The sequence below is a fragment of the Gallinula chloropus genome (assembly GCF_964237585.1).
Source record: "Gallinula chloropus genome assembly, chromosome: 27".
NCBI lineage: Eukaryota > Metazoa > Chordata > Aves > Gruiformes > Rallidae > Gallinula > Gallinula chloropus.
The window spans coordinates 5,627,839-5,648,794 of NC_140112.1; the positions used below are offsets into that span (position 1 = coordinate 5,627,839).

Below are 20,956 nucleotides of genomic sequence, written 5' to 3' on the forward strand. Positions count from 1 at the left end.
AAGGTGACCCTCATTTTGGGGGTGAAGGCTGTTATGTTCCTGAGTGGGTGTTCTGGGGTCTGGGAGATGCGATGCCTGGTGCTGGAGCAGGCAGGAAACCAGGTCCTGTGATAAAAGGCTGGTGAGTTGGGACCCAGGGAGCTGTGTGTGGGGGGATGGAGCAGCTGAGCCCCCCCGATGGGCTCTGAGTGGGTCCAACAGCAGTGAAGGGTCTCTGCCCTCCCTTCCAAAATCACTGGGTCAGTTTGAACTCCAAATCCCTCCTCTCACATGTCGTGCCAAGCCCACTGCTGTCTCCACCTGTGCTCCAGGTGCTCCCAGCTTGCTCAGCCTGAACCTAAGGAAGATCAAAGGGAACCTGAGTGTGGAGCAGCCAGTTTAGGCCTGGCTTTGGGGGAGTAACCGAAGGGAAATGCCTGTCCCAGACCAAAACCTCTCCTGAGTGAGCGAGCCCAATATGCAAAAAAGAAATTCACACTTTTTAAGGAAAGGAACACACAAAAGCTGCTGGTTTGTAGCTGTATTTTGGAACATAGTTAAATCCTCTTTGAAATAACCTCTAGTGTTAGGGACCAGGGCCATGCATTACTGAACTTCTGTTACTGGAACACAAATGGTACAGGAGGAAGGGAGGATGGACAGGACCCACTTCACAACACTGAAGGGAGCTGGGGGGGGACTGCTGGCCCCAGGGAGTCCCAGGAGCTGCGGATCAAACCCACCTGATGGAGGAAAACACCTGCGAGATGGGCAGGCTGGGGTGCCCTGAGGACCAGGATGGGGTGTGACCCCAGCTGCAGCTACAGCAGCACCTGGGAACCTGCTCAAGGGCCCCCAGAACGGCGTCCCAGGGAGGGCAGCACCATCCCTGTGCAAAAGACTGCTCCGTGGGGGAACCAACCCAGGGGGGATCTGCCTGGCTGCTCCAGCAGCCCAGACTGGTGCAAAGAAGAAAAGCCAAACTTGTCTGGGGAGCCGGAGACACCACCCTGCCCTGCTGCAGCCCCTGGGGATGCCTTGACTCCAGCACCTTGTGAGCCTTTCAGCCAGCTCAAGGTTTATCCCTTTACTCCAGACAGCAGCAGGCTGAGTGTCCCTGCTACAAGACAAACCCTTCCACGTGTTGCCCTCAGCAGGATGGTGCTGAGCTGCAGCCCCCCGCCGCAGTGCTAGGCAGGAGCCCAGGGAGGTCGTGATGCTGTTGGCTGGGAGACACTCACTGGTGCTGGTCCAACCCAGCACCCACCTCCCCTGAGAAAAGCACCCAGGCCGCCTGTCCAGGTTACACCCAGCACCTCTGCTGGGTGCATCTTAAACACAGCCCATCCAGCTGGAAAAGGCCTTCCCAAAGTGAGTACCGTGTGCTGCTCACACCCCTCCCCATGTCCAAGTCCAGCACGGCCCCAGAGCTGAGCCATCCCTGTCTCGGTGGGGCTGTGCTGTTCCTCATGGTGGGGCTGCTTCCCTTCTCTTGTTTCGACAGCACAGCTCCCCTGATGTGGAGGTGAGGTGCTTCTTGGTGCTCAGGTACCCTCAAAGCCTTAAAAACGGGTCGTGGGCTCCATCTCACCCAGGCAGAGCTGCCTGTCACCTAAGAGTGTGCCCTCTCCAGAAGAGATGAGGCTGGTCACCTGGTGTCACCTTCCCAGAAGGTGACCTGGGCTCTCCTGCCACTTCTCTGCTCAGGCAGAATGAAGCAGTCTTTTGTCCCTGGGTCTCAGGGCTGGCTAGTTTAGTATCTGGGCATTTTCTGGTTTCCTGGACTTTATCAATGACTCCAGAGCTACAGCCTGGACCGAAGAGACAAGACCACATCCTTCTGCTCTCTCTCCTACGTGTCCCGGTTGAAACACCCATGATGATGGAGCTCTGGTCCAGCTGCAGCCAGAAGCCAAATCTCCAGAAGCCAACTTGTTTCTGGCCTTGCTGGAGAGGGGGTGTCTTCTCCTGGCACCACAGACTTCAGGTTGAAAAGAAAACAATACACAGGTATCGAAACAAGCGTGGGGTTCCTGGAGGAGTCCAAGGTCATCACCTCTCCCTGCTGAGGAGTCAGTCGATGGGGAAGCAGGTGGCTGGCATGGGAGCCCTGCGGAAGAGCAGGCTGGAGCCACGGAACAGCTGCCCCTGGGGAGGAGAGAGGGGGAGAGAGAGAGAGCCCAGGGTCAGGGCAGCTGTGCCCAAGACCCAGCAGGGAATCGCAGCTGCTTGGCAGGGAAGGATGAGGTGTGGGCTGCCAGCCCCGAGCACCCCGGGTCTCTGCACAGAACAACGTGGGGCACTGGAGTCTGGCATTTCCCCTGGGATGCTGGATGGAGGGGGCAGAGCTGCTTTGCTGGCTGCAAGCTCAGGGGTGTCACCGGGCACAGCAGAGCTGCCCTGCCTGGGACCAGTGCTGAAACTGGAGGCGTGGAAACCGGTTACAAAGATGCAGCACAGGCACTTTCTGGGCAGCACTGGAGACCCTGGGAAGGAGCAGAGGGAGCCCAAAGCCCTGTGTGTGCCCCACTCCCTCACCTGAGCACTGAGGTACCTCCAGCAGTGGATCCAGGATGCAAAGGCAGGAGCGTAGGGAGGGAGGCCAGCACGTAACCTGCATGGCAACAAGAGACAGCTGAGCTGGCTGGGTGAGGTGACATCTGCTCAGAGCAGGTAACACGAGCAGTGCTGAGTGTAAGTGAGGACACAGAAACCGTGTCCACACTGGGCTGAAGGCCAAATGACCAGCTCATTATTTACAATGCAGCAGATCATGTAATTTAATTACCTCTGGAGTGTACAAACAAGGAGTGTTACCTGGCTACATGAAGAGTCCAGGACTGTACACTGTATCTGCTCCTTCACAAGTGAGCAGATACTGAGAAAACACTACCCTGGGGTTTGGATCCAGTCCCCTTCCCACAGGCACAACTGTGGAAGGCTCCTTGCAGCAGTGGGAGTGGGGAAGCAAGCTCAGCCCTGCTCCTGCCTGCACCCACTGCTGCACTGAGCTCTGCTTTCCCTCCCTCGTGCTGCTCTCTGGGGCCAGCATGGTCCCTTTGATCCCTTCTGCCTCTGGTCTAGTTCAGATCAGCCCAGCCAGCACCACCACTCTCTCTACTTCTCCCCACTTGAGGTTTCCATGCTGCTCTTGTCTGCACCCTCTGACCTAAAACTAAGTGACCTGGGAGAGGAAACGAGCCACCTCTGTGAGGTGCTGTGTGGTTTATGGCTCTGTATGGGAGCTTTGAGGCTGTTGGAGGATTCAGACAATGAGGGGCTGGGAGAAGGCAAGGACAAGGCTTAGATGTCAGTGTGACAGACGTACCCACAGTTGTTCACTGCCATGAGGTCTCCCACGAGAAGGAAGGGGTATGTCAGCATGCTCACAGCGATCTGAAAGCACAGAGAACCGGCAGCTTCTCTGGGGCTCACGAGTCAAAACAGCCACTTGGGGCTTTGGGGTGTTCATGAAGTTATCCTGGTGTCTGGCTGTGAGACACAGCCCAGCCTTTGCCCCCCCCAGACTGTGAGTTTCCCCCCAGCAGGGCAGTGGGAGGAGGGGAAAGGAGGTGGCAGGGGGCTACTTACCCCCATCACGAACTTCGTGTAGCTGCGGATCACCGATGCCTGGCTGAACTGGGGAGAGAAACCAAAGGGCTTGTGGAGGAGGTGGATGGCACCAGGCTGCTGCTCTCACTACGTGACATCACTCTAGTCTGAGATGATGTGTGTGGGGCAGAGGAAGGAGGCAGAAAGGGGTACCCCTGTGCTGCGTCCCAGCTGCAAACTGGGGGAGACATGTGCTATCAAACCTGATCCCCTGAACTGCAGCTGGAAAAGCCTTGAGCAGACAGAGCATCCTCAGCACTTCTACAGGGCTTCAGTCCCAGCTAATCAGCCATGACCCTCCTGTCCACTCCCTGCAGCTGCAGGGGGTCACTACCAGCCCCCCAACCCCTCCATCAACCACGTCCACTCACGTTGTCGTCCACTGCGTAGGTGTTGATGAAGTGAGCCAGGAGGTTGCAGCACCACAGGAAGATGACATCCCCCAGGATGTGAGGGACTAAACCGCTGCAGGGGCAAAGAGAGGAGGGTGAGGTGCAGAAGGGCCCCAGAGCTGCCTTTTGGGGTGCCCCTTCCTTCCCTCCCCTGGCGTAGGGGAGCCCCACTCCCCCAAAACACATCTTTACTTTGGGAGGAGCTGAAGGCAGGAGGGGAAGTTTCAGGGAAGAGCTCTCCTGGCCTTCAGACAGGACCCTACACGTGCTGCTGGCTGCTCTGACCAGGACATGCTCTGCCACGATGCCCAAGATGTGGACTAGGAACATTTTTAGGAGATGACAAGTCCTTAAAAGCTGAAGCAGCAGCAGGCAGGTGAGGAAGCCTGTGTGGTGTCAGGTGAGGTACCCAGCAGGAGAACCCCAGGAGCTGGGATAACCCATCTTCAGGCTGGCCATGTGCAGAGGTTTCAGAGCCCACAGAACACCTTTCTGGGCTGCTGCAGATACAAGGGGAAGAGAGGTAAGCCTGTCCCCTGACAAGTCTCCATCACCAGCCCAGAGCAAGTGTGTGCAGCCGGTGCTGCTGTGTAGACATGATGAAGCCACAAGAAATAAGCTCCCTGTGATGGCTGTAAGGGAGTGGATGTGTTTGGGCTGCACCAGGAGAGCAGAGAAGCAGCAATCTGGTCCTACAAGTGCAGTTTTTGTTCTCCCCCCACAGCAGTGTGATTTCCTAGAGGGGTTGTAGAGCATGTTGTAAGTTCAGGGCCCTCCAGAGACACTTTGGGTTGTGTTAAAACCTTTCCTGTGAACTATTAAATTTAATTAGGCTACCAACAGTGTTTATTTTATGTGGAGGAAGGGAATGCAGCAGCTCCTTTTGGGTTATTTCCTTGGGGGGTGGAGGAGAGGGAGGGCTGCTGGGCAGAGAGCTCTGCCCAGGGAATGTCCCAGAGGAAGGAACCTGTGTTTAACAGAGGAGATCTGGGGCTGTGCAGCTCAGCAGAGCAGCTGTGGGCAGCACAAGGAAGATGCAGTCACCATTATCTGATGGGGGGGAAGGACAGGGTGACCCTCCCCTGTGATTGTCTCTCCCTGATGTGTTCATGGTTCATCTGGAGGCCCAAATTCTGTGGCTGCAGAGCCAAAAGGATCAAGTTTAACCCCTCCTGAAATTCCTGAGCTGCCTTTGCTATCCCTGATGTGATACAGTGAGCTCTGTTCCTGCTGGGAGGGGAGGCAGCAGGTGCTTCTGCTCTTCTATCCCCATGGAGAGAGACAAGAAGCATTGTTAACTAAGAGTTCAAGCAGGAAAGGTGTTTGCTAGGCTTCCAGTTCAGGGATGCCACCAATTCAGAAGCACCTTTCAGCTTCTGATGCAGGCAGAGGCGCTGCTGAGGCAGGCAGCATCGTGCTGCTGCTGCACAGGGCACCTGCTGCCAGCACAAACCACCTGCACCCAGGGTGCTCTTCAGAGGAATGTGCTCCTTACCCAGGCCCTGGCTGTTACTCCAACAAGGGGTCCCATTGTGGCATTTGATCTTGGATTACACAAACAAATGCTTTAGATGGCCCTTGACTGGAGGACAAAGAAGCATCAAGGGGGGGAAAAGAAAGGGAAGGAAAAATCCAAGGTGTTCTCTGGGCTCTGAAGGTTTGATTGCAGCTAAGAGCTGGGGCAGGCTTAATGGTGGAACTGGGGCGCTGCCAAAGGCAGGGATTTAATCTCTGCTCCTGGGAGCGCTGTGAGCAGGGCAGACAAGGCTTTGGAAGGGGTGGGGGGAGCTCAGCGCACCCCTGAGGTTGGCAGAGCGGGCAGGAGTCTGGGAGAGAGTACTGAACCACCGACTCACGTACACAAAGAAGCCCAGGATCCCTTCTTCCTTCAGTATCCGGGCGATGGCGCTGAACACACCGCTGCGGGGAGGAGAGGAGCTGTGAGCCTGCAGGGCCGGCTCTGTGTCCTGCACAGCGTCCCCCCTGCAGCCCCCACCTCAGCAGCATCCCCCCTGCAGCCCCCAGCACAGCAGCGTCCCCCCTGCAGCCCCCACCTCAGCAGCATCCCCCCTGCAGCCCCCAGCACAGCAGCGTCCCCCCTGCAGCCCCCACCTCAGCAGGGTCCCCCCTGCAGCCCCCAGCACAGCAGCGTCCCCCCTGCAGCCCCCAGCACAGCAGCGTCCCCCCTGCAGCCCCCACCTCAGCAGCGTCCCCCCTGCAGCCCCCACCTCAGCAGGGTCCCCCCTGCAGCCCCCAGCACAGCAGCGTCCCCCCTGCAGCCCCCAGCACAGCAGCCAGCCCTGTTCTCCTCCTCACCCCCCGGGAGGGCTGTGCCTGCGCCCTGCCTGGCTGTGGTGACACCAGGGACAACAGCTCAGCTCCTGACAGCTGCTTCAGCGCCCAAGCTGGAAGAGCTCTGCTGGGCTTGGGGTGGTGGGTCTGTGTGTCACCAGCACAGCACACAATGTGCTCTGACTGGGCTGATTCTCAGCCCAAAACCCCTCCTCTGGTTGCAACCACCTCCCAGAGGCAGAGGAGGGGTTTTGGGCTGAGAATCAGCAGGTTGTGGGTCAGCTGCAACCACGTCCACCAGGCTCTCAGGGGGCCACGGGTGTAGTTTTGCCCAGCAGAGAGGTGAGGATTGCTGGGAAAGGCTTGGGAAAGGCTTGGAAGCAATGCTGTGTGTTTCCTACTCTGCCACCAGCATCCCCAGGGCCACGAGGCAGGCCAGAGCCCAGCCTTCCCCCTGCAGTCACCCCCTGTCTCACCACGGCTCAGCCTCACTCCTCCTCCTCCCAGACCTCCTGCAGGGGAGCATCAGGCTCTGCTCACCCCAAAGCCACACCTCTGCCTGCCCAAACCCTTCAGAGCTGCAGCCACTCACCTGTATCTGACCTCCCGGCCTACAAACTGGACCATGCAGCGCATGGAGATCACTAGGAGAAAGAAACAGGGGCTGAGACACAGACCAGCCCAGTCTGGGCTGCAACAGGCACGAGGGACAACCTGGGCTGGCTCTTCTGCCCTCAGCTCCTCCTTGTGGGCCTCGTGGCTGCAAGACTCACCAGAAACCAGTGCCCTGCCCCAGTCTGGAGGTGGTGGGGAGGATTTCTGGCCCTTAACCCCAACGGGGTCTCTAGGACAAGGTCTTGGGTTGTCCCCAGGGCTCGTGAGGTGGACTCTGAGGGCCAGCCTGAGCTCCCAAGTGAACACTCAAGCCCTGTTACCTGTCCTGTGGTTCCACACAAAGCCATTTCTCAGGCAGACGGGGTTGTGGGGTGATCCCCAGGCAGGAGAGGGGGTGTCAGGTAGGACAGAGACAGGACTCACCGTGCAGGGGATGCGAGACAACCCGGGACACACACTGCATCATCATCTCATGAGATGTCTGGGGAGGAAAACCACAGAGCTGTAGGAAGGCTGTGCTGCTCCCCTGCACAGAACCCTTCCCTCACTGTCATGAAACCCAGTTTGGGTCCCTTTTTTTGACACCTGTGCTCCTGGGAGCCCTCTCTCCCTGCAGAAGGTTTTACAGCTCACCAGAGTGGTACCAAATACCACAGCCTTTCTACCCAGAGCTTCTCTCCAAGTAACTTCATCCACAACCCACAGTTCCAGCTTCCTCTGCCCTCCAGGCACGTTCCCCCATGGCTTGTGAACAGGCAACATCCACTTCTCACCTCCTTCACCACCTTCCTAAGGGAGGTCTTCACATCATCCTTGTTAGAAACATGTTCCATGTCCTCCAGGGGAAAGGCCTGGGAGGGGAGAGGAGACACAGTCAAACCCAAGGCAGGTGCTGACCCACAGACCCCTGTGTCTGGGGACAGGAGGCAACCAGTTGTGCTCTAGATGGAAGGAGAAGGGCAGGCAAGGAGGAACACAGAAGGAGGAAGGGTGGCAAGTAAAATGGGGAACAGGGAGTCACTAAACTGCTTGCAGAAGATACAAGGCAAGTGGTTCTTCAAATTAAGAATCGTTTTAAATGCAGCACTGAAGGGTGTGGGCAGTGCTCTGTGCTGGGGGGCAGAGGGCAGGCACTGCAACAGCACCAGCCAACCCACCCAGCTGACTGACAGGGGGAGCAGCAGAGCTTTACCTTCTTCACGCTCCCCCTGGTGATGGTCGATAAAGTGCTGGAGATGAGGCGAGGAGTCAGGCCACGGAACAGACCCCGCTTCCCATCCACGGCCACGATGTGTCTGGCTGGGGAGGAGAACAACAGGCTGCTCAGTGGGGACAACACCAGGCTGCTCAGTGGGGACAACACCAGGCTGCCCAGTGGGGACACCAGGCTGCTCAGCTGGGAGCCACCCAACCCCCTCCAGCACCCAGCCAAACCCTCGGTGCAGCAGGGCATCCGCTCTGCAGTCCATGATGGAGAGGATGCAAAGGGCCCTTGGGTATTTCCTGTCACACCTGCCCAGCCTGGAAGGAAAGCTGCAGTGTTCTGGGGTGAGTTTTAGGCTGAAAGGGCTGTGAGGCTGTTTGGACTGCAGCAGGGCAGGGAGGGGTGACCTTGTGTGCAATGTCACCTTCTCCCCCCACCCTGGGGGCTCAGGCTCGGGGTTAATTAGGGCTCTCTCAGCCCCACGTTCTGTTGCTGTCCAACCAGCTTCTCCCTGGCAAACTTCCTCAGGTGTCCAGCCAAAAAACCAAAGAGCCAATGGATCCAATTCCTCCCTGGTCTATCAAGGTGGAATGCAACCTGCTCCATGCTTGCAGGTCCCCCTGCTCCTGCCCCCCTGTCCTCTGCTGTCCCAGGGGAAGCTGGGCAGGCTCTGCACATCCCCATCACCTCTGGCTGTGAATCTGTTCAGAAAATACATTTCCAAAGGGCAGCCCTGGAGAGTTCCCAGCCCTGGAGAGTTCCCAGCCCTGGGCACTCCAGGATGGGGCTGCAGTGCCTGTGCTCCAGTGCTGTGCCCCCCCTGCCCTGTGGGTACAGCTGTCCAATATTTGGATCTGCCCCACTTGACTCCTGGGGTTTTGTGCTGCCCTCTGCCACAGGAACCCCCCTCTGACAGCAGCCCCCAGTCACAGAGTGCTCCCCCACCTCTCCCGTGCTGCTCCACCCCCAGAGAGAGAAAAACTATGGGTTTCATCTTCTAAACATATTACCTTCCCTTTGCTTGGCATCTCTGTCCCCTTAGGGCTCCATCTACAACACAAATGAGCAGGGCAGAGGGCCAGGTTATTGCAGGGCTGTTCTGTGGCACAGGCAGATGCTTTGCTGTCTCCAACACACAAGCAAAACCCTCCACCAACAAACCTACAGCACCTAAACCCCTGCCCCCCCCCCTGCTGCCCTGCAAACCCAGAGTCATTTGCCATGGGAAGGGGGATGTGGCGCTGGAGCCACCTCCTCCTCCTTGTCCCCAGCAACAGGCAGGTACATTTGACAGCTCTGCAACTCATTCTATGTCCCTCCCCAGCTCTGGGGTGACCCGAGGGGATGGGGGAGTGCTGCTGCAGGGCAGCTCGGCTGACCTGGCAGGTCCCAGCCCTGGTTTGGGCAGGACAGTGAGCTGGCAGGGGGGGGGGTTCGCTCACCGTAGGTGAAGAAGCCGGGCAGGTACAGGACCTTCCTCCCCAGCACGTTTCTCCCCACAGCTGGAGGCAGTGGCTCATGTCCGACCTGCAAGGGAAACTGTGAGCAGCTGCCTGTCCTGGCCTTCCCAGAGCCCCTGCTCCACCTGGCCTCAGTCCCAGGGTCACCCAGACCAAATCCCACAGGGACACATCCAGGGGGGTCTGACTGTCCCCAGAGGAGACTCCCCAGCCTCTCTGGGCAGCCTGTCCCAGGGCTGTGTCACCCTCACAGGGACAAAGCTCCTCCTGACATCCCCATGGAGCTTCCTCTGCTCCAGCTGCACCCGCTGCCCCGTGTCCTGTCGCTGCCACCCCTGAGCAGAGCCTGGCTCCAGCCTCCTGCCTCTCACCCCTCACATCTTCATGACCATTGATGAGGTCACCCCTCAGCCTCCTCTTCTCCAGGCTGAAGAGCCCCAGCTGCCTCCACCTCTCCTCACCAGGAAGGGGCTCCACTCCCCCCAGCACCTCGGTGTCCCTGCGCTGGGCTCTGCCAAGGAGTCCCATGTCCCTCCGGAGCTGAGGGGCCCAGAGCCGGACACAACATCCCAGGTGGGGTCTCAGCGGGGCAGAAGAACCTCCCCCGACCCCCGACCCACCCCCTCCTCACAGCCCCGAGGGCACCGCGCTGCCCCCAGCCCCCAGCCCCTCTCCCCCACCCCAGGAGCCGCCCCCCCGCCGCACCGCGGGCCCGACCCCCGCTACACACGGGGCTGCCCCCCCGCCCCAGCCCCATCCCCACACCTGGACGAGCAGCTTGACGTAGAGCAGCGGGTGGCTGGCGGCGGCCAGGCCCGCGCCCAGCGCCACGAACAGCCCCTCGGCGCCCTCGGCCCGCGCCGCCGGCCCCGGCGCGCCGACAGGGGGCGCCCGCGACACCGGGGGCAGCGGCCCCGCCGCCGCCGCCATCGCCCCCCGCGCCGCTGCCACCGCCGCCGCCGCCGCCGCGCCTGCGCCGCCACCCGGCGCGTCGCTGCGTCACCGCGCCGAGCGGGCTGGGCGGGGCCATCGCGTGCGCGCGGGGAGGGGGCGGCGGCCGCCATGACGGGGCCGCGGTGGGGCCGGGCCAGGGGAACGGCGGCGGGGGGGCAGCGGGCAGGGAGGGTGCGGGGTGGCGGGGCCGTGCCCCGCGCCCTGCCCTTCCCTCCCCAGGGCCTGGCCCCCGCGGGCTGGGCGAGGGGGTGTCCGTGAGGCCCGTGGGGCCCGCAGGCCTCTTGCCTGCACCTGCCCCCCCACCACCACCAACCACCGGCGGGTCCCTTCAGGCCTGTCCGCAGCCCCTCGCGCCACCGGCAGCGTTCACAGCGGCACCCGGCCCGCGAGGGGCTGCTCGGCCCGGCCCGCGAGGGGCTGCTCGGCCCGGCCCGCGAGGGGCTGCTCGGCCCGGCCCCCGGGGGGCTCCTCGGCCCGACCCCTGAGGGGCTGCTCGGCCCGGCCCGCGAGGGGCTGCTCGGCCCGGCCCCCGGGGGGCTCCTCGGCCCGACCCCTGAGGGGCTGCTCGGCCCGGCCCGCGAGGGGCTGCTCGGCCCGGCCCCCGGGGGGCTCCTCGGTCTGGCCCGGCCCGCGAGGGGCTCCCCGGCCCGGCCCCTGGGGGGCTCCCCGGGCTGTGGTGCGTGGCGGGGCTCAGCTCACCCCAGGGCAGCCGCTCGGGCCTGTTGCCCAGCGCAGGCCCCTGGCACATCCCTGCTGCTGCTCTGGGCTGGGCCCTGTGGCCGCCGTGGGGCTCCCAGCCAGGGCCCCCCGAGCTGAAGGAATTCCCAGGGATTCTTTTTTTCTCAGCGTTTCTCCTTGCGACCCGCTGTGCTTCCTCTTTCCTTTTCATTTTGAGGCCAAGCCTGACACAAGCTCTCCCACTGCCAGGGCAGCAGGTTGCCTTTGCCCCGTGCAAGTCCTTCTCTCCAAAGGACATCCTGGGTCCCAGGAACCCCTCCGAGCAGAGGCGGGGGTGAGAAGAAAGGAGCAGCAGCCATCAGCACACACCCTACACCCCCACACACACCCCCCTGCAGCTCCTCTCCTCCAGGGACACACTCCCACATGGTGCCATGGAGGGAGAAGCCCACAGTCAGCGGAGTGTGCTGAACCTGGTGGCTGTGTTTGAAGAGCACCGGTAAGGAGGGAGAGCCCTGGGCTCTGTGGGGGTGTTAGGGCTCCGTGGGATGTGGGTCCTGGAAGGAAGAAACCTGCTGTGGAGGCGGTGGGAGGCTGTGGAGAAGCTGACTAGGTGGTTTGCTGGTCTTTAGCACTGGGATCTGCCCGGTGTCTTCCTCCTGCTGTGGGTCGTGGGCAGAAGCCTGAAAATCTCAGTGGGCTGTGACACTGCTTGTGCTGGAGGTTTCTGTGCCTGGGTCAGGGTTAGGCTGTGGCATGCTTGTTCCCTTCACCCTCGGTGCCTTTGCAGTCAGCCTGGCTGGTGAATGCTCTCCCCGTGCTGCTGGGGAAGCAGGAGGTTAGCTTGCAAATGTGTAGGCAGGGGTCTTCACTGAGAATTGACTGCTTGGGGGGGATGTGAGCCTCAGGAACCAGCTTCAGACTGCCTGGTTGCTTGCAGCACTGAGGCTCCTCGGAAGGGGAGGAGAGCATCATGTTAGGAGGGATGGCAGGTTTCCTTTGAGCAGCAAGGCAGCCCTGTGAAAGGCACCTGGGAGCGTGAGTGGGACCCTCAGGCAGTGTGTGCCAGGGTTGGAGCACAGGGATCTGCTTTGCTCCTGGTGTAGAAGTGATTCTGAGGCCGCTGTTGTGGCCCATGCCTCAGTTTCTCCATCTGTTGTGAACCAGGTTGAGGAATCATCGTGCCTGTCCCTGTATCAGCAAGGTGCTCTCAGCGAGCCCCTTCCTGAGGCTGGGGGTTTGGCAGATGAGTTTCACAGCACCTGCTGAAGATGGTCAGGCAGGAGATTTCCTCCTGCTCTGGGAACTTTCCTTCCACCTCCCCTGTGAGCTTTGCCCGGGGCCTTGTGCTCTGGGTGGCTCCAGAGCCCCCTGGTTGTCCCCATGGGCAACATTTGACCTGTGATGCTGTTGCACTGGAACCATTTGCAGCCTTTGATCTGCCTCCATTTCGCTGTGTTTGTTGCTTATTGTGAAGTGTGAGTTTGATTTTGAGGAAATAAAAGTCACTCAACAACTTTCAGGGGAAGCTGGGGAACCTGGAAAATGAGTTTTCTGGAACAGAAAACAAGTTGAAGCCCAAGTCAGCACAAATAGAAAGAGGGAAGTTCCCTGGCAGGTCCTGGCAGTGGGTTTAGGGCTGGGAGACGCTGGGAAGGACAGGTAAAGCCTCCCTGTTAGGTGCAGGGTTATGTCACCCCCGTGGGCAGGACAGGGTGTGTGTGGCTGTGGGTGCTCTCTGAGCTCCAGGTGTGTGCTCACCAGCACGGGCATGGACCTGTCCTCCTCTGCAGGTGACTGTTCACCACACAGCCCCTCTCCCATCCCCAACTGTGTGGTTTCATATCCAGTGTCATCCCAGCTTTCTCCTCTTCCTCCTCCCGTTCCCACGTGCAGGCCACCAGTGGATGTCCTTCCAGCTTCTCCTTGGGGCAGTTTGCCCCAGGGACCAGCTCTCTGAGGACAGACAGACAGCTCTCTGAGGACAGACAGACAGCTCTCTGAGGACAGACAGACAGCTCTCTGAGGACAGACAGCTCGCTGTCACCTGCACAGCCCTGTGTGGCTTCTCCCCTGCAGCTGCTCTGGACCTATTTTCCTTGCCTGTGCCAGAAAAGGGGAGAGAGAAAACCACTGAACAAACCAACCACTGCCAAGCCATGTTCCCAAGCCCTCCTCTTGGCTGTTTGGCTTCCAGAGCCTCGTGCCCAAAGCCTCCAGCTCCCTGTGTTGGCTCTGCAGAGAGCCAGACCCGAGCTGGCCCTGCAGAGCTGCGGAGGGGCACTGGCTGGGGCTGGGATAAGCAGCAGAGTCGTGCTCTTCTAGAGCAGGGTGGGGGCTGACCGCATCAGCAGGAGGCTCTGGGAGAAGGGGGGCTGGATCCTGGCCCCCTTGGAGGTTGTTTCAGGAGGGACTTCCAGCCCCTGGGCTGTACCAGCAGGATGCAGTGTAGCAGAGCAGCGTCGCCTGGGGCTGGGGGCTGGGGGGGCTGCGCCGTACTGGGGCATCGGGTGAGCTGATTCCTCCATGGCAGGGCTGGCAAATCTTCCTGGAGGGACCAGCATGGCCAGGCTACTCCTGCAGCCAGCCAGGGCCTTTCCCAGACGGCTGGCAGGCACCAAGCAGAGCAGCAGAAGGAGGAGGAGCAGCAGGGTCAGCGGGGGCTCAGCTTCAAGTGCCTCCAGTCCTTCCGGCACAAGATCAACAAGGACGACTGGAGGCGGCGGCCGGACCCGGAGCTCCAGCCCGGCAGCAGGGTGAGCCCGAGAGGCAGCTCGGGGAGGCTGGTGGGTGCCCAGGCTGGGGCAGAGCTGAGCTCTCTGCAGGTCCCTGCCCTGCAAGGGCCAGTGCGTGGGGGGGGAGAGAAGCGGCCCCTTCCTTCCCTGGTGCTTTGGGCACCGATTCCCCGTAGTCAGGTGGATCCATGCTCTGATATAACTGTGCTGTGGGGGTCAGACGTGGAGCTGGGCCTGGCTGGGGCCATCCCCTGGCTGCCCTTTGCCAGCTGCAGACACATTCCTGCAGGACTGTGTTCAGAGGCCCTGGTGTGACTGCAGAGCATGGGGTTAACCCACCCCACCCTGGCCCACCCGTCGGGATCGCTACCCCTGTTTTGCTCCAAGGGAGACAGGCCCAGAGAAAGGGATGACCCAGGAGGACATGAGCCAGGCTGCCTGACAGCCCCAAACCAGCTCTGGTTTCAGCCTTGTTTTTACAGCATGCTTTGTTGGGCTCCTTCCCTTGTCCTCACACGAAGCAAGATCCGGTTTGATGCTGGGCTGTGACCACTGAGGAGCAGATCTGAATCCCTTCCCCTTGCATTTCAACTCACAAGACTGAACCCTTCTCCCCACACAGGAACCAGAGGAAAAGAAAATAGCTCTGGAGCTGCTGGAGACAGAGCAGGCTTATGTCAACCGCCTCCACCTACTCGACCAGGTAAGCTGGGGACCAGAGGGGCCCCTACCAAGCACAGCTCAGCCACCCCACGCTGACAAACCAGGCAGGACTGTGGCACAGCTCTGCACTGTCATGGTTTAATCCCAGCTAGTAGCAAAGCAGCAGCTAAGCTCCACACAGCTACTCATTTCCTTCCACCCCAGTGTGATGGGGGAGACAGTTAAAACAGTGAGAAAACTCATGAGTTGAGATAAAGGCAGGTTAATAGTTAAAGCAAAAGTCACACAATGAGCAAAGCAAAACGGTCTCAGGGAAGAAATGGGGTCCTTTTGTTCACCCCTTTTATTCACCCCTCTTATTCACCCCTTTTTTCTTCCAGATATTCTATACAGAGCTGATGAAAGAAGCCAAAACTGGAAAGACAGTCCCAGAGGAGGTGGTGAAAATGATCTTCTCCAACATCTCCTCCATCTACCAGTTCCATGCCCATTTCTTCCTGCCCGAGCTGCAGAAACGCATGGAGGACTGGTGAGCTGCAGGAGGGGAGGGCAGGGCACCTGGGCTGCTCTGCCAGCACAGGGGGGCAAGCAAGGAATTTGCTCTCCCACCAGAGCCAGAGAGCTCAGCCTGTTTTGCACCCAGCATCTTTGAAAACACTTCCTTAAAACACTCCAGCTCACACCGGGGTATTTCTGAAAGGGGGGGTGACATCTCAGGTGGTTTAGGGGTGTGACCAGGCATGAATGGCCCAGGATGGCTGCAAACTGGGGACATTCCTGTTCAGGAGAGCAGGAAGTTGGAGATGTATCAGGGTGTAGAGGTAAAACCCTCTGCACACAAGCCACCCCTTTGTTTATCCCTCACTGCCTACCCCACTGGACTGAGGAAGCTGGAGGTCTGTGGTTCCCTCCTACAGGAGCTCCAACCCCCGGATTGGGGATGTGATCCAGAAGCTGGCACCCTTCCTCAAGATGTATGGAGAATACGTGAAGAACTTCGACAAGGCTGTGGAGCTCATCACCCTCTGGTCAGAGAAATCCCCACCCTTCCAGGACCTCATTGCTGACATCCAGGTAATGGGCCGTGCTGGGGTGAGGGACCGCAGCAACGCTCCCAAAATCATCCCCCAAGGGAGAAGCAGCAGAGTGGGAGCTGCTCTGCTCACTGTGTGTCTCTCTGTGTCTCTCCCCAGAAGAGGAAGGTCTGTGCTAACCTGACGCTGCAGCACCACATGCTGGAGCCTGTGCAGAGGATCCCACGCTACGAGCTCCTCCTGAAGGATTACGTCCGGAAACTACCGCCCCAGTCCCCCGACCGCGGCGACGCCGAGAGTAAGGGCTGCCCCCAGCCAGCTCTCCCTGCTCTGGGGAGTGCTGGGTGGGCTTGTAGGGGAAATAATCCCCCACCCCGAGGTTGTACACAGGCATCAGGATACCTGGGTTCTTTCACCAGCTGCCCTGTGCCCTTGTATAACCCCTCAGCCTGACCGTACTCTAGCAGGGACAGGGATTAATCTGCCCTCTCAGGGTCTGTGGAGGTCAGCAGGGAAGGTGTGGGTGGTGTTTGAGGATAAGGATGATCTCTGCCTGGCATCCCTCAGGGAGACTCGGGGTGACCCTGCTGTCAGCCCCCCGTGGACCACAGCAGCTCCCAGCCCTGCTGGGGTGGGGTGAGAAACGAGCGGGGGGTCTGACCCCCAGGACCCCAGCACACGATCCGCCTGGACCCAGGCGACTGCTCAGCGTTCAGGACCGTTCCGGTTGTGTCCAGGGGAGGGCAGCAGCCACCGCACGCGTGTCTCCCCGATGAGGGAAGAGACCCGAAGGGTTTTCCCCCCTCGCAGCTCTCTAGCAAGTGTGTAACCTCCACCCTTCCCCTTCTCGTTGCAGAGGCGCTGGAGATGATTTTCATGGTGGCCAAGCACTCCAACGCAGCCATCGCCGAGATGGTGAGTGCCTGTCCCAGCTGGCACTGCTTCACACCTCCCAGCACGGGGATTTCCCAGCGAGCACAGCCCTGCCCTGAGCAGGACAGGAGCCCTCTGGGCTCAGCAGAGGAGGCTGGAACCTGACCCCATCACCCTGAGCCTGGGGATGTCACACCTGCCACATTGGCTGTGATGTGACCGGCTGTTTGGAGGCTGAGAGCTGCTCTCACAGATCAGTCTGGCCTGAGAGCTGTGCCACCTCTCCTGGTGCTCAGGGCGGAGGGAGGGGACCCAGGGGTGACAGGGTTGTGGCTGCTGAGCTCCCCACAGAGCCAGGTCCCTCTGCCTCCCCCAGGAACGGCTGCAGAACCTGTGGGCCGTGTATCAGCGGCTGGGCCTGGAGGATGACATCGTGGATCCCTCCAACGAGCTGATCAAGGAGGGGCCGATCCAGAAACTCTCCATCCGCACCAACAGCACGTCGGAGAAGTACCTGTTCCTGGTGGGAGCTGGGATGCCCAGGAGGGACAGGGCAGGGAGCAGATGGGGCAGGAGTGGGGACAGGGGCAGCACAGCCTGGCCAGCGCGTTGCTGGGTCATCTCTACACAAAGGGGGTGAAATCAGAGCTGGGGGGGGAGCTCCCTCCAGGGAAGGGCACCCTGAGTGTGGTTGGGAACCTGCTCATCCCCAGGGCACGGCAGCCCTCAGAGTGGGGGACACCATGAACCCCCAACACTTCACTTTTGCAGGGTGGGAGAGGGCTGGGGCAGAACCAGTTTCTTTTTAGGGTGGATTCTTCCCAAGGACCAGCTCAGCCCTGTGGGGGAGGGGGGGGGGGGGGGGGTGGAGGACCCTGGGTCTCAGGGAAGCCTCCAGCTCTGAGCAAACAGGTACTGGACCCCAGCTGACCCTCTCCTCCTCCCCATTGCCCAGTTCAACAACATGCTGCTCTACTGCGTGCCCAAGGTCATCCAGGTGGGCGCTGAGTTCCAGGTTCACCTGCGCATCGATGTGGAAGGCATGAAGGTCAGACAGGCACCTTGTCCTGCTGCTCCCCCCAGCCCTTGCTCCCTGTGTGCTGCAGGGGGGCTCAGCTCTCCCGTGTCCTTCCTCTGGTCTCAGGTGCGGGAGCTGAACGACACCCAGTTCCCTCACACCTTCCTGGTCTCGGGGAAGCAGCGGACACTGGAGCTGCAAGCCAGGTAAGGGGAAGGGTGATTGATGGTCCTTCAGACCCTTGGGGCAGAGGGACCACAGCTCACCCATCTCCCTTTTGTACCCAGGTCTGAGGAGGAGATGAACGCCTGGATCCAGGTACCACGCAGGGCTGGGAGAGGCGGCCCAGCTGGGCCCAGCTGGGTGCCGAGTCGGGGCACGTCCCCACTGCCCCTGCAGCCCTGCCTTCTGCTCTAGGCCTTCCAAGACGCCATTGACAGGAAGGAGAAGAGGAGTGAGACCTTTAAGACAGCACTACATGGGCTGGAGACAGACACCCCCTCGCTGAAGGTGACCTTCCTGCCCTCCCTGCCTAGCCTACCTCCAGCACCCTCCTGTGCAGACACTCAGGGAGAGCCCACCGTGCTGTGCCTCAGTTTCCCTAACAGAGCTTGGGGTGGGGGGGGGGGAACAACTGGGACAGGGAGAAGGGCTGAGGAGGGGCTGGGAGCACCGGCAGCACAACGAGCTGCCCCAGTGATGCTGTGTCCCACCCCAGACAGAGGAGCTGGGCCGCCGAGCCCCGCAGTGGGTGCGGGACAACCTGGTGACCATGTGCATGCGCTGCAAGGAGCCCTTCAACGCCATCACGCGGCGGAGGCACCACTGCCGGGCCTGTGGATACGTGAGTGCAGGAGCACCCCTCTTCCACCCCGGTCCCCTTTTCCCTGGGGCTGCTCCTGCCCCTCAGGAGCTGTCCCCGGGCTCCCCCAGCCCTGGTCCCACTGGAGTCCCTGTCTGGTGGCTGCAGGTGGTGTGTGCTCGCTGCTCAGACTACAAAGCCGAGCTACAGTATGACGGGAATCGCCTGAACCGTGTGTGCCAGGAATGTTATGTCTTCCTGACAGGCCACGTGGTGCCGGAGGACCGGGAAGGGAAGCACAAAGGCATCCTGGAGGTGAGCTCTGCCCGTCCTCCCGTGCCCTGCTCCTCTGCCCCTCTTCCCCCAAGTTCTGCCACCCACTCCAGCCCTGCTCCTGCTGTCACAGCCTGGCTGTGTGCTGCAGCAGGAGCAGCGGAGTGGCCCCCACAGCAGTCCAAGGGTGCCTGGCAATGAGTGATGGGCACGCTGAGCCCCCTCCTTTGAGCTCTGTGAGCCTTGGGACTGGGAATTCCAAGCCCCTGCCGTGGGATCCCAGCAGGACCTTTGCAGCCAGGACCGCCCCTTGCCTGCCCCTGGTTTGGGGCAGGGGTTTGTGGATCTGGCAGGGAATTCCCCAGGAAGTGACCTTTCTGCCTCCCTCATGTGGTATTTAGGGATTTGTTTGTTGGCTTTTTCTGGCAGAAAGAAGCTGCAGATGCATCAGGCAAGAGTTTGCTGTGCAGTTCCCTGCAGCTGCTGGACAAGAACGGCAAAGGGGGCACCCGGGGCTGGTTTGTGATCCCCCAGGACGACCCCCTGGTGCTGTACATCTACGCAGCCCCCCAGGTAAGGCCGGGCTTGGCTCCACCTGCAAGGGGCAGCCTGTGTGTGCCCCATCCCCTGGCTCCTGCAGCTGTCTCTGCTCTTGGCAGGACGTCCGAGCGCACACCTCCATCCCACTGCTGGGCTACCAGGTGAAGGACCTGCCCCAGGGCGAGTCCCGGCACCTCTTCCAGCTGGCCCAGTCCCGGCAGGTCTACACCTTCATGGCCGACAGCGAGGAGCTGAAGCAGCGCTGGATGAAGGCCATGGCACGCTCTGCGGCGGGGATCACGCACCCCGAGGATGAGGACTCCTGGGATGAAGCAGAATGAAGCCGTGCCCCCTGCTCCCAGCTGGCTTCGGGCAGATCCCCGTCCCCCACCCCCGTCCCCCCCTCTCGGCGTTTGGCTGCTTCATCGCGACAAGGGCAAAGCGGGGGCTCGTCTGCCAGGTGGGATCCCCCTTCCCCTCCCTCCTTGCTCCCTGCCGTGGGCGCGGACAGCCGGGGTAGCCGAGCCGGGAGCCTGGGGGTGTGGGAGCCCTGCAGCCAGCCTGCCCCGGGGCCGTGCCGCCGGCTGCCGCCCGAGGGCAGCAACGCCTCGGTCTTCGTGCGCGCCCGGCCCGGCGGTGGATGGTGCAGGGAGTGAATTATCCCTCGAACTGAGGTTGCTGTGATAAACCCGACCTGTGCCCCCCTGTGTGCGGTCTGAGGAGCCTTTTTGTGGGGGGTGCGATTATCAGCCGGACCCCACACCAGTTCCGACACCCTGCAGGGAGCCAGCTGCTTGTTCACCCTGCCCAGGGACCCCAGGGCTGGCTTTGGGGTGTCCCCCTCCTTCCCTGTCACTGCTCCTGGCCTCACACTGCTGCAGGCCCATGGGGTGGGGAGCCCCTTCCCCAGACACCCCCAGCCTGTATCACTGAGCCAGCCTGTGCTCCTGCCCATCCAGGACTCCCCCTGCACCTCATCCTGCCCACCAGCACCTTCCCCCCTTGTACCTCTCTTGGTCACCTGCTTCCTGGGGAGGAAAGAGGTGGGGGGAATGTTCTGGGACACAGCTGGGCCCATGCAGGTGGTTCTGCTGCACTGGGGCAGGGCAGAGACACTGGGGAGACACTGGGGTGGGGATTCCCCTTTCCAGCACCAGCATTCATGAGCAGGTGGGACTGTATCACCCAGTGCTGAAGCTCCTCCTGTCCCTCTCTGCATCCTCTTTAGCTCCCCAAAACTCTTGCCCAGGCAGAAATTGCCACGCCTGAGCTGTGGGATGGGGGAGCCCAGTGCAGGGAGCTGGGGGGGGTGGTGTCCCCATCAGCAGGGCTTGTCCTGCACCCACATCCTGCAGCAGCTCCGTCCCCCCAGCCACAAGCACAGTGGCCTAAACAGGTCCATGGAGAGCGGGAGCAGCAAGCTGGAGCCAGGCACTGCAGGTGGGGTGACAGCTGGGGCCAGGATGGGGTGCAGAGAGGACCTACAGCTGTCACAGCTCTGCTCCCAGAGCTGTGAGCATCCTCCTCCCTCAGGCTACTGTGCCCAGCCCTTCCCAGGAGAGGGCAAGCCCTGGTGGCTTCACCTCTTCCAACTGAGATACCATCAGGGAAGGGCGAGAGGAGCTCGATGTCAGGGGAGAGCTCTGCCAACACGGCCCTGGGGCTGCCACCCAGCATGGGACTTCTAGAGCCACCCCAAACCCCCCATCCCCTCCCACCACCCCCTCCTGGTGTGAAGGGGAAGCCCCAGCACCCCTGGCAAGGCCGGGGAGGGCAGCATCCTGCTGCTGGGGAAGAGGCGAGCGCAGGGAAGCCCGTGGGGCTGGCAGGTT

At 61.0% G+C, this 20,956-nt stretch overlaps 2 protein-coding genes across 2 annotated transcripts; one reads left to right on the plus strand and one right to left on the minus strand.

The window, feature by feature from the left end:
* Window positions 1-511: 511 nt before the first annotated feature.
* MTCH1 (mitochondrial carrier 1) lies at window positions 512-10,618 on the minus strand (the record flags this gene model as incomplete). The annotated part of the gene is given in 14 exon segments (XM_084275838.1): window positions 512-2,127; window positions 2,518-2,593; window positions 3,308-3,375; window positions 3,571-3,618; window positions 3,963-4,056; window positions 5,844-5,903; window positions 6,868-6,919; window positions 7,314-7,371; window positions 7,664-7,741; window positions 8,083-8,189; window positions 9,537-9,621; window positions 10,320-10,490; window positions 10,492-10,548; window positions 10,550-10,618. Coding segments are annotated over 14 exon segments (1,098 nt in total). The 3' UTR covers window positions 512-2,052.
* On the plus strand, window positions 10,617-19,823 carry FGD2 (FYVE, RhoGEF and PH domain containing 2; the record flags this gene model as incomplete). Its single annotated transcript, XM_084275839.1, is given in 18 exon segments — window positions 10,617-10,630; window positions 10,728-11,592; window positions 11,594-11,685; window positions 13,720-13,942; window positions 14,544-14,624; window positions 14,965-15,113; window positions 15,502-15,658; window positions 15,778-15,916; window positions 16,475-16,533; window positions 16,868-17,014; window positions 17,447-17,539; window positions 17,636-17,715; window positions 17,797-17,827; window positions 17,927-18,019; window positions 18,228-18,353; window positions 18,480-18,626; window positions 19,014-19,157; window positions 19,244-19,823. Coding segments are annotated over 18 exon segments (2,862 nt in total). The 3' UTR covers window positions 19,466-19,823.
* Window positions 19,824-20,956: the final 1,133 nt, after the last annotated feature.